Source organism: Protomyctophum parallelum, assembly GCF_964188405.1.
Source record: "Protomyctophum parallelum genome assembly, chromosome: 18".
Lineage (NCBI taxonomy): Eukaryota > Metazoa > Chordata > Actinopteri > Myctophiformes > Myctophidae > Protomyctophum > Protomyctophum parallelum.
Window position 1 is genome coordinate 24,892,500 of NC_139716.1, and position 17,500 is coordinate 24,909,999.

A 17,500-nucleotide genomic window follows, 5' to 3' on the forward strand; every position below is an offset into this window, starting at 1 on the left:
AAATAAGACTAGAGGTCTGAAATATTGTGAAGAGAAGTGGCAGCAGGCAGCGCTTACATCACCACCAGAGTTGCCTGGGATGACATCACAAACCTGGCAAAGACACAGTTCTGAAATAGGTCACAAAAAAACGCAAGTGATAAACCTAATGGGCTCTGCTGCTGGCGACGCAAAGAAAGGACGGGTCCTTTTCAAACACTGTCACACTTCCAAACACAGAAAGGTTAATCGGTCCGAGACCAATAGTCAGAGGTAGAAATACTACAAAAACCTGAAGACAGACGGAGTAAGCCTCCATCTGGCAGTATTGATTTTGACAGCAAATTTTGGCGGTGCAACCAACTGTAAAATGACTTATAACTGCATCTCTTGTCCTCTAGTCCCTTCCAAACATTTTAGCGTAGTTTTTATGTGTTGACGAAATTGTCAATATATTTAGTTTTAGTGATCATAGCTTACTTTTCGTTTAGTTTCCATTTAGTTTTCGACAGTGAAGAAAGGTAGTCGACGAACATTTCTTTGTCATAGTATTAGTCGACGAAATCAACAGTTTGTTTCAAACACTGTCAGACTTCCAAACACAAAAGGTCCGAGTCCAATAGTCAGAGGGAGAGAAAAACCTGCAGACAGACAGACAGAGTCGGGCCGCACATCTGGAAACGCTACGGCGGCATGAAAATTGATTCGCAACACTTTGATTAACAAGGGAAACGTCTATTGGAAAAAACACTTTCATTCTCAGTTCACATGAGGGGGCCTCTCGTGATCAATTACTGCACCGTCAGCTGAATCTTCCAACGTCAGCGGAAAGTCGAGGAAAATCCGTCAAACAAATGGTCAGCTGCTCCAGACATCCCTGAACATCCCATTTACATGTAACCACTACATCGCCTGGATGCACCTGGGACGTATCCTCAGTGATGTATCCTGAGGTCCACGGGGTTTCGGGTCTACCAACATCATACCCCTCACTCAGGTGACCCAGCCGGGGTGATCAAGTCCCGACTTATACGTCCCAGTAGCTACCCTCGATCAGACCCACTAGGGCAAAACCAGGGCCACACATTCCGTTGGAACTATACTCCAGAACTACTCTGCCGGGGCTGGGAGGTACGCTGCTGGCACATGGAAGGACTATAGGCTCTGTGGGTTGACTCCTGCCCGGGCCCATCCTATACGTCTCACCAGGTCCACTCCTGCTCTCACCACCAGGCCCAGGACCTGTGCGTACGGTAGGTAGGTACGGTAGGTTCGGTGGCACGCTATGAGCTTGTAGATCTGCTATTTTTCAATAGCTAAAGCATAACATAATGCTAACACCAAAAGGGGTTCACGCCCAAAATGGTGCTCAACTGTGACACCTCATCAACCGGCGGGCGGTGAGGTGGACGGCACCGAAGCCACGGCATCACTGAGACAACACGGTGTTGATGCAGCTGCGTGGGGTAATTGCAGGGTGGCATTCTAGCGCCTAGAAATAAATGTTCCCTCCCTGATGATGACTGATGAAGAGGCAGAGCTGCCCAGATGCCGGCTTAACATACTCAAGAGACACTACTGACAAATGTCTCCAAGGACCACATCAACCCCTTCCCAGTATGACTTAAGAGCAATATGGTCATCATTATGAATATCGTTGGGTTATGTCAGGCATAAACCTTGTATCTCCATTTTTCATTTTCTTATGTTTTTAATATCCTATTTTACACTTTTGACAGTATCATGCAAAAGTAGAAATAAATTGCTGATCTAGAATATGTGTTCCCAAACTTCGCAACGCTCGACACACGTTGACCCTTTATGGCCACTCGGTGGTGTCTCCCGTGGCTCAAGTTCGGTAGGATTTCAGTGACATACATGGATTTTTGGCTTTTCTAGTCACACGACTATGTACGGAATTGCAATTCCGTACATATTTACGCATTTCTGTGAGATGGGTTTGAGTCAATAGTTGACTAGCCTGGGGTCCACCTATGCTTTCTATGGCATAGGCAGGATCCGCCGGCAGGATCCTGCCGGGAGAATCTAGACGCAGCTGCACGACAGAGAGAGACAGGAGTGACAGAGAGAGCGACAGAGAGAGAGAGAGAGGAGTGTGTGTGTGTGTGTACGTGTGTGCGACTGTGCGTCAATTTGACAAAGGTGCAGACGATCAGAAATCAGCAGAGTGATCGACGTTTGCGCTACTCTATGCCGTATTGAAGTGGACTCACAAAAATCATCTGGGTTTCCGAGGCTAATAGTTGATATGAAAAGGTTTGAGAACCAGCAACTTACCTGTGTGGGGAAACGCAGCAGAGACTCCGACACGCGCTGCAGCAGGGGCAGGCCGTCCACCACCCCTCCTCCTCTCCCTCCGTCTCCGTTCACCAGCACGGCTCCCCCGCCTCCTCCTCCTCCTCCCCCCTCCTCGCCTCCCCCTCCCCCACCCTCGGACTCCGAGGAGGGGGAGATGCGTCCCGACGAGGCGTCTCCGCTCAGCATCATCTCCCTGACGCACGGCGGGTTGAGGTCCACGTGGAAGTCGGCGGAGATCTTGCAGCTCTTGGAGACGTCGAACAGCGCCAGGCTGATGAAGAACGGCTCCACCTGCGGAGAGGGAGAGAGAGACGCATGTGAGAGGGCCGGATGACGCTGGATCAAGGGTTTATGTCTTGAGGCGTCCAACTCGTTTTATGCCTAAAACTACATTATTAAAAGTCCCAGATCGCCTATAGGACGACATTGAATGAGTCATTAGTGTTATAATGCGACGAGCGTATACAGTTCTTCTCTGAATTGAAGCTCAGATTGAGGTGATCGTACAGAACATCCATGTTTTAATGTTTTAGGAGCTCAAATATAGTACCTCGCGGTACTATATTTATTGGCGCTTCTGACGAAGTATCTCCCGGCTGCCCCGGAAATGATTGATCTGGTTCACAAAATCAGCTGGTGGCTTACAGCTGATGAGCTCTATGGTGGCACTCTGTGTGTGTGTGTGTGTGTGTGTGTGTGTGTGTGTGTGTGTGTGTGTGTGTGTGTGTGTGTGTGTGTGTGTGTGTGTGTGTGCGTGCGTGCGTGCGTGTGTGTTGGCAGACGTGTGCATTTTGCAGGCCAAGCACATGCATCTCTCTGCACTCATGGCTACTGTAAGTGTTTTGCTGCTTTGACTGATGTATGAGCCTCACCTCGGCGCCTTCCAGGAAACATTAAGGAAGGGAGGAGGGAGGAGAGATCTCCAGAGACAGACATCAGCACGTCACATGTCAGCAGGTCTTCCTCTCCCTCTCGCTCCGGGAAGCGTGAGATTTAGCCCGAGTGGTGGTTTATAGCGCAGGCAGGCAGTGTCTCAGGGGAGGTGTCCTTGAGCAAAACACAGAGACCCTAAATGTTCCCCAGCAGGCACCGGTGAGGAAATGACGTAAAGATCATCCCCGTATGGGCTGTGATCTGGCCTAGTCCTGGACGTCACCAGAAGACGTCATCATGACGTCATTTGGCTTGCTGGTGCCTTGCATGGGTTGCCTCCTCCATTGGTGTGTGAATGTGTACCACCACATGTATGAACGTGTAGCGTGTAATCATGTTCCACCGTTGTGGTGTGGGTGGGTGAATAGGTGAACGTGATCAACGCATTTTAAAGCACATTAATTTTGAGGGGTTTGGAAAGACTAGAAAAAGCGCTTATACAAACGCAGTCCATTTACCACTTGCAATCGCTGCTGTAATTCATCGTGACGGAGGAAGCACTCAGAACCGCCCTGCTCACAAACCGCTAACCTCATCTCACACACTCAGTACTTCATCCAGCTTATACTCCATCCATCAGAGCCCCCACAGCGTAGGTTGAAGTCTTTGTTTATGCGAGGAGTTTGGGACCTGATTGTTTCCATCCAAGCTACCAGAAAGGAGTGTTTTATGCGTGCGTGCGTGCGTGCGTGAGTGCGTGCGTGCGTGCGTGCGTGCGTGCGTGCGTGCGTGCGTGTGTATGTGCATGTGTGTGTGTGTGTGTGTGCGTATGAGTGTGTGTTGTATGATGATGTTTATCACTGGCCGGTAGTGTTTATGAAACGTAGGAAGCAAAATAAAGATCAATCAAGGGCCAAATTATATCCCACTGATGCAGTTCCTAGTGATTCTAACGACTGAAGCCAAACGGAACTACATTTAACAGTTGTTGTCCCACTCTGGCTCGGTTGCCGAGCAAAAAACAAGTAAAGGACAATCAAGGAATGGTTTTCAAACAGTGGTGGGGGGTTCCAAGTGGTCCCCAGTTAATGATGGAGAATTGGTAACCAAATGGACCCTTACAGATCTTTAACGCTTGAGAGCGTAAAATGAAACCAAATGGACCCGTCTCAAGAGTTACATTAAACATCTGCATTGCTCAATTTACTGTACAAGAAGTCTACACAATTAGAGAATGTAGAAGAATTGTTATTTTGATCAACTTTTGCCTGCAGTCATCTCTCCTATGGTACCACCACATCAATACAACTTGGACAACTTATCCAACAACAACAATATATTCAAAGTTTTGGGTCCGAGAGGCTAAATCTCATCAAATGGTGGTCCGTGGCTCAGATAGCAAAATAAATAATGGGCCTTGATACGAAAAGGGTTGAGGACACTATTATACTTAAGATTTGTGTCTTTTCTATCAGAGCATAATATAAAGAAAGACATGCACAGATGCACAGAAACACGGTCTGTGGCACCAGGACCTCATCTCAGTGTGTGGGCCTGAGGCCTGAGGCAGAGCGACCATTTGTTTGGTTATAACCACCATGGCACTGGAGCTGGAGCTGCTAGCTAGACAGACCCACATGAATTATGAAGGCAGATTATCTGGGCCAGCACTGTAAGAGGGGGGGGGGGATGTTGTGTGGTGTAAATAAGGGAAACTGACTGTGTGCTGCCTGTCGAATCAATCACACCCATTCTTTGCCTGCATGGGACCGAATCCCGGTGCGATGTCATCACTAGGGATGGAGCTCGTTCATTTTTATTGATAACGAGCACCTTATCGATCAGGCTGGTTCTTATCGAGCATGTTCTATTATTTTGTGAAAAGACGGGAGACAATACATTCTGGACATTCTTGTGCCAGCATGGGTGATTACATTTATTTCTTGATCACCTCTTGTCTTGATTGTTTAAACATGCCATCATGGGCCGCTATGCTCGATAATAGGCTTGATAAGCCCAAAGCTTATTGATAACGGGTACTCAATAAGCCTGTTATCGGATTTTTTCGGGTATCGGTTATCAAGCTCCATTCACACTGTTTGTGTAGTGCGGCAACCTAAAAATGCAACCTGAAAATGGGGGATTTTGATTAGAATCGAAATCAGTGATTTAGATTCAGAGATATTAATTAATAGAAGGAAATGAGGTGAGGTTGACATACGTTGGTGAGCACGCCGTCTCCCTTCTCGCTGACACAGCCCTGCAGGCTAAAGGTCAGATCGTGGCAGCTGACCACGATGCGACGCCCGAAGCGCTCCTCGAACGGCTTCACGTCTGGCTCGATGCCCGAGAAGTCCAGCCTCTGGGGGGGAGGCGGAGGGGAGGGGAGGGGGTTAATACATGAGACAGAACAAAGAACAGAGAAATCAATGCAGGTCGGAGGGAAAGAGGGTCGGGGGATGGGGGGAGTGGTGATTGGAGATGAGAGGAGAGACAGAACAGCACAGAGAGGAGGGAGGGAAGACGGTACTTCAAATATTTGAAGTCAATACTTGAAATAAATCAAAGATTGAGGGCTTCTATACCTGTGTGTCAGGATCCAGGGAGAAAAGCTTTTGTCTTCCTTCGTTCCTGTTGATCTTATTGAGCTGGTCTGTCTCCCTGGCATACTGCAGGGGGGGAGAGATGGAGACAAGACACGGACAGAGGAAGAGAGACAAGACAGACAGACAGACAGACAGACAGGGAGAGATGGAGAAAGAGGAAGAAAGAGAATGGGAGAGAGAGAGATCAATGAGAGACACTCACAGTCTGAACCCCTACAGCACCCCATTCTGTGGACAAAGGCGCTTTTGGTCAAAGAGGATAATAATTGTGCGCAGGACTGGCCCAGAGCAAACATGCACGGAGGCAGTACCAAAGCACAGAGGTCTTTGTTGTTGCTTGTTGCGTGCGTGTGTGCGCGTGCATGCGTGCATGGCTGCATGCATATGTGCGTGTGCGCGTGTGTGAGGCTGTAGACCAGAGCCTCAGAGAACATGTTAGGAGTGTCTGGGCTGAAACACGAGCGCTCTCTCAGGCTTTGAGAACCGTCTGTAACACAGACAGACAAACAGACCTGCTCTTTTTCCATAGCTCTGCAGAACAGAATCCACAGTAAAAAATACCACCAAAACAAAAAAACGTAGTAGATGCAAGGATCATGACATGCAGTTTAGTGCGCGAAATGTTCATAATTCAGGCGCACGTTCAGAACATAACAGATGGTACAGATCTCTGCACAGCATGAAAGCTCATTCAGCCTAGTGAAATTATCGATGCCAGGTTCAATAAAGGTTGACTGTTTTTTCCGCTTTTGACTCTGAGCGAATGAATGGAATTCCTCATGCCTTATTATTGCCTACATTAATCACGTACTGTACTGGGGAGGCAGATCTTTGAAATGGGCATGAGCAACTATGCTATAAAAAAACCTATGCACCACCAACATGCACAAAAGTACCATAAGTCAGTCTGTGCATACTGAGAAACGTGTCTGGTGAACAGTGTGTACCTCAAAATGATTTTTCTTTGGGTGCAAATAAAGATCTTTATCATCGGAGCCCTTTTTTCCATTTTATTTTAATAATATTAATAAATAAATAAATAAAAATCCTACTGAAAAAAAGACAGTAGACAATAATACTATAGGATACTAGCAATAGTTTAACCACTGAAAACCTTTTCCCCTCTACACAAAGTCTCTTGGTGCAGTTGTACAAGCTCACAAATCATCACAACGTGACGTGTTTGTAAACTTGTAGACTGGCTATTTTCGATGAATGTTTGCTTTTTTTTTTGCTTTCGCCTTTATTTGGGACAGACAGTAGGCTGACAGGAAATGGGGAGAGAGATGGGGGGAAGACATGCAGTGAAGGCCGTTGGGATCGGGAGTCGAACCTGCGGCACACTGCCAGACTGGATTACCAGGCAAGGTGCCTGGACCTCAGTTTGCTTATTTTGACCATGCCCAGAATAGGGGCGCTAGGGTTCCTGAAGTGGTTCTGTTGGTGCTTCATTAACACCCTGAGCGGCATAAACGGTGGTCTCCGTCTTATCAAATAAGTAACACTCGCCGCTCAGGACGGAGATTAATAAAATGAGGGAACTTTATTGATATCAAAACCGAGCGCATCGCCTTTTGGTGCAACATTTGATGTCATTTCCGGTTGGGAGGTCATCCAAAACGTGAAAAACTCTTGCTCTAAATCAATCCGTCCAATTCTAACCAAGGATTATGTTTTTGACGGCCCATCGCGGTCCCGTCTCTAGTCGCATTAGAATTAATCATATACCTCCCGGTGTTTTGGCTACATCTAGCTACTTCCAAAATGGCGCAGAGCAACCTTGAAATAGGTCCTGAAGAAACAAATTGCTGGGCGCTCTGATGTAATGGTTACAAATACCCCCGGGCGTTCGGGGTGTTAATGACACTCAAGAGATGTGGCCCGTTGCTACAGAACAATCCAAACATGACTGAAAAAAAGAAGAAGAATTCAGTACCTTGGTGAGTTCAGGATGCAGGCCTCTCCCCAAACTCTCCAACAGGCTCTCCCCTTTTCCCTGGCTGATAGTGTCCTCATCTGATTGGACAAGAGAGGTGTCAGTCACACAGTGGCATGTGGCACTATAACAGAACAAAACCGGTGCATACTGTAATAATAACCACTGGTACTAGAGTTGTCCCGATACAAATTTTTTCAAGTACTTCATTTTTAGTACTCGCCGATACCGAGTACCGATTTCTGTTGAGTAACCACTTATATTACCCCCTTTTTCTCATAGATGTAAATGGATCTCTGATCTACACTTGTCAGTTGTCATTTATGCTTGTACATGTACATGTAGATCAGCTGTTTTTGGCGATGTGCTGCAGTGTTAGAGGTCAGACTTGCTCCCGTTGCATTCGTTCAGCCTATAGAGTCAATTGGATGTTTTGGTACTCGGGTCAAAGTATCGGCGCCGGTTCCCGAGTACGAGTACTTGAGGCCCGGTATCAGAACAACTCTAACTGGTACAACATGACATGAAATATCTCAGTAATAACCAACTGGTACATGACATGAAATATATCCCTCTGAGAGAAAGAAACAACAACGACGAAGCTTCTGCAAGCTCAGCCCTAATGAAGGAACTGCTCCGAGTATAAGGTTCAATTAAAAGGCTGTGGCAGGGACTGTTTTCTGCCGTCAGCAGAAAAACAAAAAATGTACGTGTCTCCCAGCCAGGTTGGCAAAGGCTGCCTTGCACGGTGATATTTTATACAGCAATGGAAGGCATTTCCCTTCCTATATTATTTGGCCCAAAGCATGTTCTGCTGACTCCCTTTGGCATCGCGCTGCACGGGGGAACGGAGGAGGTCTGGCCAAGTTCACTCCTGTCTGTTTAAGGAAGACCTTCCATGCTCCCGTCACCAGCTCCACGGTTCCAGCTCCTTGGAGTGAGCAAAGAGGCTCCTTCGGTTTCAGTGGAATTATTCTGCGGAAGGCCTGTTATTACAGACCTGCTGATTTCTACATGGCCCGGCTAAAGCAGTGGTTCTCAAACTTTAGCCAAATCCACATTTTATTAGCCTGCGGAGTCGGACCCCCATTTGAAAATATATGCCAAGGACCCAATAAGAGATGATTTTGATGACTCTAGCATTGATTTAGCCCCAGTTTGACATGCGTTAGGCAGGCTACGGACCCCCATTTAATGACATTTATAACTCTGCGACCCCAATAAAAAATGTGAAATCAACATTAATCTAACTCTGAGAGTGTGCAAATGTGCACACTCTCAGAGTTACAGACCCACAAAAGTCCATTTAGTTCCTAACTATCATTTATCTGGGGACCCCCTGGAACTCCCTCAAGGGCTCTGTCTGTATATAAACTTGACTAGACAAACACCACATACATTCTGTTTTTTATTGTCTACCGAATACCGTGGAAGTGTGTGTTGCTCTAATAATGACAACAAGACATTCCTCTGTATATAGTTAGATGTACAGCGGTGCCCGTTGGGCACTGGCCTACTTGGAACGATGCAAGTTGGAAATGCATTCCCCACCCAGTTATTACTTGCGCAAGCAGAGCGTGCAAGTAATGTTTTTCGTCAGGTGCTACGATGAGTATGTCCCGTACCAGCATGTCCCGTACCAGCATATGACGTGATGAATATATGTACCAATAATTGGTTGTCGATGGTGACGTAATGATATGTTTCAGTGTCGGGTGGATTAAAGGTAATGCCCCTATGTATACATGTATGTAATCTGACACCACTGCCATATCAAGCACAAGTAATTATTACGTCATACGCTGCCACGGGACATATGCATCAAACGACCAGAGTAACCACAGTATACCACTAATCAACTATTGGGAGCCAGTTATACCAGTTATACCCTGGTACATGCAGGGTATAATTATACCCAAGATTATACCCAAGATTGTTGACCTTAAGAATGGAAATTACCGCTGTGAGAAATGTAGAAGAGAGTTCGAATATAGACTCAATATAGTAGACCTTCGTGGGGAGAAATTGGTGTCATGCTCCCAGGAAATAGTTGAAGTTCGTAGCGGTCGACAGTACTTGCGCGCTCTGCTTGCACACTAGTAGGCCCTTTATGGCCTACTTGTGTGCAACACGCAAGTAGGCACTCGACAGTGTGCAGTTCTAGTTACTTGCGCAAGCGTTTACATACATAAATTAGATAGGTAGTAAATAGTTACACCTAATAATTACACATTTCAAATGTTCCTTCACAGAGATATTGAGATTCCACCGTTTACAGAAAAAGTATACTGTATAACATATTTTAATTCAGTTTATATACCTTTTTTTTTCAACACATATAAATGATTTATTTGTCTCTGAAAAACAAAAAAGGGATCCAGAATATATCTACAACAATAAAACAGTATTTCTTATATAGATAGAAACTAGAATCATACTTAATACTAAATGTTTACATGTATAGTAGGTAGCAAATAATTACATCTAAACATTAATCATTTCAAACGTTCGTTCACAGAGATACTGAGATTTGACAGTTTACAGCGGGCGAAAACATTACATGCGCGCTCTGCTTGCGCACTAGTTGGCCATTTATGGCCTACTAGTGTGCAACAAGCAAGTATGCACTCGACAGAGTGCAGTTCTAGTTATGTCTATGCCCATACAGTATATGGAGTTCTGTCATAACATCATTGTGATGTCAGAACAGGCCAGCTCCATACAGTATATGGAAATATAGGGGTGCAGTGCCGACACCGGGCACTGCACTCCCTGTGAGGGTGTGGAACGCGTGTGTACAATTTGAAGTCAGTGGGGCAAACGGTTCTCGATTTACGTAGATCAACCCATTTTGGGCGGGAACCCCTTTTGGTGTTACCATTATGCTATGCTTTAGCTATTGAAATATAGCAGATCTACAAGCTCATGAGCTTGTAGGTCTGCTATTTTTGACAAATAGAACGACTGACATGGATGTAGAAGACATTTTTAGAATCTGATCTCAGGTCAAAATGGGTTAATGCCCTAAATTGACTTCATGAACTCAATTTGGGTATCCATTTGGGCAATTAAGTCATGAACCACCATTTCAACTGATTATGTCTTATAGGGAATTATATGAATTTAATTAAGTTTAAATGCCATAATTGTACATAAGCAATACATTCATAGTGGTTGGTTACATTGAAACCTATTGTTAGACTATAGTCACAAACATGTCAAGCGAATTCTCTCCCCAGACCCCACTTTGAATACCGCTATCTTAGGGCAGTGGTTCCCGGGGACCGATAGGGGTCCTTGAGGGAGTTCCAGGGGGTCCCCAGATAAATTATATTTAGGAACCAAAGGGACCCTTATGGGTCTGTAACTCAGAGAGTGTACAAATGGAACCAAAAATTATTATGATTTTACAATATAAATTGGGGTCCCAGAGACAGACATGCCATTAAATGTGCGTCCGTAGACTAATGCATGTAAATCTGGGGTCCTTGAAATGAAAATGGTTGAGAATCACTACTAGAGCCGGGAAAATCATCTCTTGTCCTTGGCATATATTTTCTAATGGGGGTCCGCAGGCTAATGAGTGTCAATTTGGGGGTCCTTGACATGAAAAAGTATGAGAACCATTGTCTTAGGGAATCTGCAGCCGTGGCGAGGGCAGTGCGGTCACTGTAAACCTGGACGGCGTTAGTGAAAGAGCTCAAAGGTCATGCAGAAACATGCTACATGATCTAAGGTCAAATGGACCGTGACCACATAGTAACTGTTAAATAAGCATGTCATCGGGTATCCAGTATCCTAATACTTCATGATTACATGGTGTGTGTGTGTGTGTGTGTGTGTGTGTGTGTGTGTGTGTGTGTGTGTGTGTGTGTGTGTGTGTGTGTGTGTGTGTGCGTGCGTGTGTGCGTGTGACTAAGAACTTCGTTTCCTCTGGCAAAGTATTGTGCTGTCTCTGCTGCCTACCCAGTCTCACACAAACACGGTGAAGTAGCACGAAATTGCAATTCTGTACATATAGAAAACCCCAAAATCTGTACATATGACACTGAAATCCTCCCCATAGACAATGACAGAGGGACGCCGTCTCTACCCAACTTGAGCCACGGGAGACACCACCGAGCGGCCCAAAAAGGGCCGCGACGTATGCGAGTTGCCGTGTCGAGCGTTGCGAACTCGTACCGTTGTATGCGTGTGCCAGGAGGTGCATGGAGAACTCACCCAGGACACAGTCCAGCGAGTCCCCTCCGTTCCTCCTGTCCTGGCCGGCCTCCGAGCTGCTCTGCAGGGCTTGTTTCAGGGTGAGCACCCACTCCTCCATCTCCGCCTCGCTGTCCGCGGCCAGGAAGTGGCTGTAGCGCTCCTGCATCTTCAGCTCAAAGCCGTTGCGGCGCATCTTCGGGGCCTGAGGAGGAGGAGGAGGAGGAGGAGAGGGACATACGTTTGGTGTGGGGTTTTTACGTCTGGCAGGCAGGCACTAGGGTTGTCCCGATCACGTTATGTTGCTCCCGATAATTTGATTATCAGAGTATCTCCTGATACCGATATTATTATTATTATCTTATGCCAAATCACAATAGTACCAGACTATCCAGTCTATAATAATACTATCAAGTTGATATAAATCAAATTGTGACATTGCCTCAGTGGAGTCAATTATTAGCATTTAATTATTATTATTATTATTATTTGACAATTCCTTCCACATGTGTGATATAAAAGCAAGGGGCTGTCTCATTCAAGGGAAAAGTTAATCTAAGAAATGTGGACTAAAAAGGCACCCGTGGGAGACTGTCAATGTGACTATGTTCCAGCCCAAATGAAGTGGAGCTCATAATCACTCCCTCTGCTCTGGTCCAAAAACGACTCAGTTGTTCTGCATATACTGATGGATTTATTGTGAAGCACTTGAAGCACACAAACCAACATCGAACTGGTAAACAACATACAAATACACAGATGCTTAGAATAACATCGCATAACATAATACAGCACATAATCATGAATGAAATAAAGAAAATACAGTCCAAAATAACATGCAATTGCAAACAGTATGCAATATACCTTACTGGCTGCTCTACAAGCATAAGGGAATGAGAAGATCACTAGTGCCCTGCATCACGCTGTCAAATGACAGGTGTGCTACCATGTCTCCCGTCTACCTGACACGACACCAGACGGCCATATAAAGGGTTCCGCATTAGCCAAACAATGACACTTCCGGCCCAACTTGGACATGCATTAAATAAGCATAAAATAACTTAAATTAAATACAAAACAAATAATTAGGAATAATTGCAGCAGTTATACTCATTAAGCCAGGCAATAGCAATGCATGTTGATCACATCTGATCTGAAACACAGAGAGCATTCAGACCAGTCCAGCATTCATTATCAATGGACAATACTTCCTTCCTCAGTGCCTCACCTTGCAACAGGGAACAGTTTCCCTTCTAAACAGGAGGCTACTTGGTCAGTTCCAACTTTTGGCTGAAGTACATTACATGTTACTGTACATTAAACTAAGCTAACCTGCAACAACCCTGGGAAAACAACCCCCTCGTGCAGTGGAGAATACATGATTCAGAAACTACTACTAAACAATCTTAGAATGCTCAGAGTCCTTGAGATCAAACATCAGCCTTTAACAGAAAAAAGGTCCAATGCTAGTGTGCTACATGTAGAACCTCTGGTTTTGCAACGCATGCACGCAATCTCTCATGCACGCACAAACACACACACACACACACACACACACACACACGAAAGTTAATAAGGGAAATGACTCAATTCTGCCAGGGCAATTCATCCGCTGTGTGCATTAATTTCTGTGAGAGCTTCCTTGCAGCCTCACCAGTAACTATCAGCTCAGACAAAGTGCTACTCAGTGCCAACTAGAGTATAAACTACAGCAGGCCAACAACTATACTATGACTGCTATAATCTGACTGTTTTTTTTTACTGCCCTCGTTGACAGAACGCAACAAATCGATCCAATCAACTCCCTCCTAGAAGCTTCAATTCTGGGTCGTGGCAGACTCAGCATCAGTACGGAATCCATTGTGGTTTTCATGAGGCATGCTATAAGAACTGACCAGCTGGCGTGGGCTGCAGATCAGGAAGTGCACCAACATGACTTCCATTTAACAAGGAATGGAAACAAGTAAAACACCTTTTGATCATGAGCCCAATTCAGAGGCAGCAACATTTTGCCGTTCATAATTTTAGCGTTTTGTTTCTGATTCCTGTGAATTCCATTTCTTTGTACTGTGTAACCTCGTTGTGTAAAACAGATTTCATTACGTTCGGGCGTTGTGTAACACAGCTCATTGCTTCAGCCACCATCTCTTTACAGCAGTGGTTTTCAACCAGTGGTCCGGGGACCACCGGTGGTCCTTGAGGCGGTTCCACGTGGTCCCCAGCTAAATGATGGAGAGATAGTAACCAAATGGACCCTTATAGATCTTGAGATCGTAAAATGAACCGTCACCCATGGGTCCACATGGGTCCATTACAAGAAGTCTACACAATTAGAGAATGTAGAAGAATTGTTAATTTGATCAACGTTTGCCTAAAGCAAGGAATTGTAGACTAAATCTTATCCAACGACAACAAAATATTCATAGGGCTATATCTTGCGCCAACCCCTTAACCCTTATCCCTAAACTAATTTTCAATTTTTTACTATTTTATAAAACCTTTAAAAAAAGTTCAAATAGTCGATCTAAAAGCTCACAATGTCTCGATGTAGATCGGCTAGTTCAACTATTTTAAAATGTTTTAAAAAAAATGGCAAATACGTTTAGGGATAAGGGATAAGGGTGGCGCAAGATGGAGCCCTACAGTCTTTGTTCTGAGAGGCTAAATGTAATGGTGGTACGTACTCCGTAGCTCAAATGCTGAAAAAATAATGGACCTTGAAATTAAATTGGTTGAAAACCACTGCATTACAGTACATCCTGTGTGAGGTCTCGGGATCATTTTTTATTTTAGCAACGATTATTATCACTTCCTCATGGATTCAGCAGGCAGAGTCACGACAACACAGGGTTGTTTATGCATATTACACACGGATATTACCAAGAATACATTAATCACAATGTGTCCAAAAGTCAATTAAATATAGATGCAAGCAAAATGAAATCTCACGACTAAAAGCTTTTGTTAGGCCAAGTCCTAATCTGTGATTTATGAAACTGTGTGAAACACACACACACACACACACACACACACACACACACACACACACACACACACACACACACACACGCACACACACACAAGCACTCTGGTCCCTAAGCAGAAAAATTATGTTTTGTTTGCCAGTTGAAAAATCATAATTGACGCTTTAACCACCAGTAGGGTTTTATAGAAGATGCTTCTGAACGGTGTTTTCTATTTCTAGTTCCAACCACAAATACTTATGTTATGTTCTAATTTTCACATTTTTTATCTTAAAATAAATAATAACGGAACATTTTCGGTGCGCAAGATGCTTCCATTGAAGACATGTTGACTTCTACGGAATCCAAATGACTGAGAACTTTAATCCAAATTTGTAAATATAGGATACATATTACATACGTACATACCAGACTGCTTATATATCAGCAGTTTGGTTGACGCCAAACTTGACCTCTACGGCCTTAAAGTTTGAGTTCAACTCAAAATATAAAATGTGCTTCCAAACCACAAACATTCCTTCGTAATAAATTGTTTGTCAGCCTGATATGAACCCCCCCCCCCAACACACACACACACACAGCATTCTGGGTGAGCGTACCTGGACGACATCGATGCAGGAGTCCAGGTAGATGGACCCTTTGGTGTCCTTGCAGTTCTTCTCGTCCTTGTATGAGTTGAGGATGTAGGAGCCGTCGGGGAGCTGGGACAGGTAGAAGTATCTCCTCTTGAACACCTGATGGAGACACAACACCGCCATGATGGAGACACAAAGCGTCACGTGTACCCATTCTGACCTGAGATCAGATTAAAAAAATGTCTGTTTGAAAATGACAGTTTTCTGAAAAAGCTATGTTTCTATGTCAGTCGTTCTTTGATTTTTCAAAAATAGCAGACCTACAAGCTCGTAGCGTGCCACTCGGTGGCGCGCTATGAGCTTGTAGATCTGCTACTTTTAAATAGCTAAAGCATAACATAATGCTAACACCAAAAGGGGTTCTCCGCCCTGTCAGGTGAAAAGAAGCGGCTTGGACTCCTCATGCATAGAAGGAAGCATATGGGGTCAGTCCATTGCTCTCCCCAGGTTGGCAGAGGGAGTATAGCGCAGAAGATTACATTTAGAATGATAATTGACACTGGGTGAAAAGAATGGGTTGCAAAATCGGGGGATAAAAGTAAAAAAAAAACTATGATGGAAAATGTCGACTACCTTTTGTTGGTGATGAAAACGAAATACAAACTAAGCCATGATGACTAACTAAATATATTGACAATTTCGTCAACAATTAAAAACTAGACTAAAATGATATCAGGTAAGAGGTACGAGGTCCATGCGTGCAAATACAGTACAAGCATTCCTTTGTCCCTCTGTCAATCACACTCCTTAACAGAGTCCTTGCAGAGGGCAGACAGGGTAGGGGTCGAAGGTTATGAGGTGATGTTCTACCTCTTTTGCACTAGGTATGTTGGTGTGTGGTTTTTTAATGTTGTACGGGTCACTGTGTGCATTTGTTGTCTTGTATTGTGTATTGTTTTGCATTGTATTGTATTGAATCTGTATGCTGCAGGGTGGGTCCTTGGGGTCCAAGACAAATTTCTCCCTTGGGAGACAAAATAATGAAACCTTGAACCTTGAACCTTGATAGCGAAGGCCTAGTGGAGAAGAGATCCAGTAGAACTAAAAGACATGTCATTTTAGCTTGTAGATCGGCTATTTTAAGCTAAGTGTAAAATCAGCCTTTGGGACAGCATCAAGGCCCACCAAATTATTTTTTTGTCGACTAAATCAACTGTACATTTAGTCGACTAAAATCTTATGATATTTAGTCGACTGAAACATTTCAGATGACTAAAATGTGACAAAAGATATTCTTTAATTCAAAAGACTATGACTAAACAGTACAGCGGGGACCTAATTATCACTAGCGTGGTTGTTATGGTTGTTATGATGTTATGCCCCCGTGCTGCGGTTGGTGTGGTTCTGACTGTGTTCACAGCAGACAGACAGACAGACAGACAGGTTCTGACTCACCCTCATGGACACAGACAGGCTACTGTTGATGTTGGCCTTCTGCAGCCAGCCCTGCTTCATGATGCCTGCCCTCTGGGAGCACATCGACGCAGAGTCCTGCACACACACATACACACGCACAGACAAAATAATGTGAGTTCACTGAGATGACAGTTGTTATTATTGTTGTTGTTTGTTCTGCCAGACCGGGTTGGAGATTATGTTTTCTGTCCCATGTCAAGGCAGATGCTCAACCACCCAAGCACGTTCTGCTCTAGGTTATTTCCATTAAAGAAGTAAAAAAAAAGTTTTTTTAAGCGTTTTTCAGCGGACACTCGCCAACCTTAATCCAGTCGTTTTCCGCATGTCGGACCAATGACTAGTCGGAAAAGTGCACTGACCCCACGCTCGCTCCTCAGGTTAGAGGCACAATGCAATGCCTATGAGGAGTCATGGCAGCCTCCACGTCGCTCTGTTCTCCGTTCTTGTTGATGATCGGGACCGTGGAATATTTTTCGACATTATGACAAGCGATGGCACTATTTTAAGGCAGGCTTTCGTGAAATGCAGCTACGTTCACAACCGGGTGAGTCT

The 17,500-nt window shown here is 44.7% G+C and overlaps 1 protein-coding gene across 2 annotated transcripts in view; it reads right to left on the bottom strand.

The window, feature by feature from the left end:
• The window catches only part of dock11 (dedicator of cytokinesis 11), a 100,646-nt gene that overhangs the window by 65,735 nt on the left and 17,411 nt on the right, over window positions 1–17,500 (bottom strand). For both annotated transcript variants that reach the window (XM_083789070.1, XM_083789069.1), the window contains exons 6-12: window positions 16,928–17,023; window positions 15,497–15,631; window positions 11,935–12,118; window positions 7,714–7,793; window positions 5,757–5,840; window positions 5,393–5,533; window positions 2,278–2,589 (exon numbers count right to left, since the gene is read on the bottom strand). In XM_083789070.1, the coding sequence (XP_083645196.1) occupies window positions 2,278–2,589; window positions 5,393–5,533; window positions 5,757–5,840; window positions 7,714–7,793; window positions 11,935–12,118; window positions 15,497–15,631; window positions 16,928–17,023 (1,032 nt within the window). The remainder of the gene's footprint in view (window positions 1–2,277; window positions 2,590–5,392; window positions 5,534–5,756; window positions 5,841–7,713; window positions 7,794–11,934; window positions 12,119–15,496; window positions 15,632–16,927; window positions 17,024–17,500) is intronic.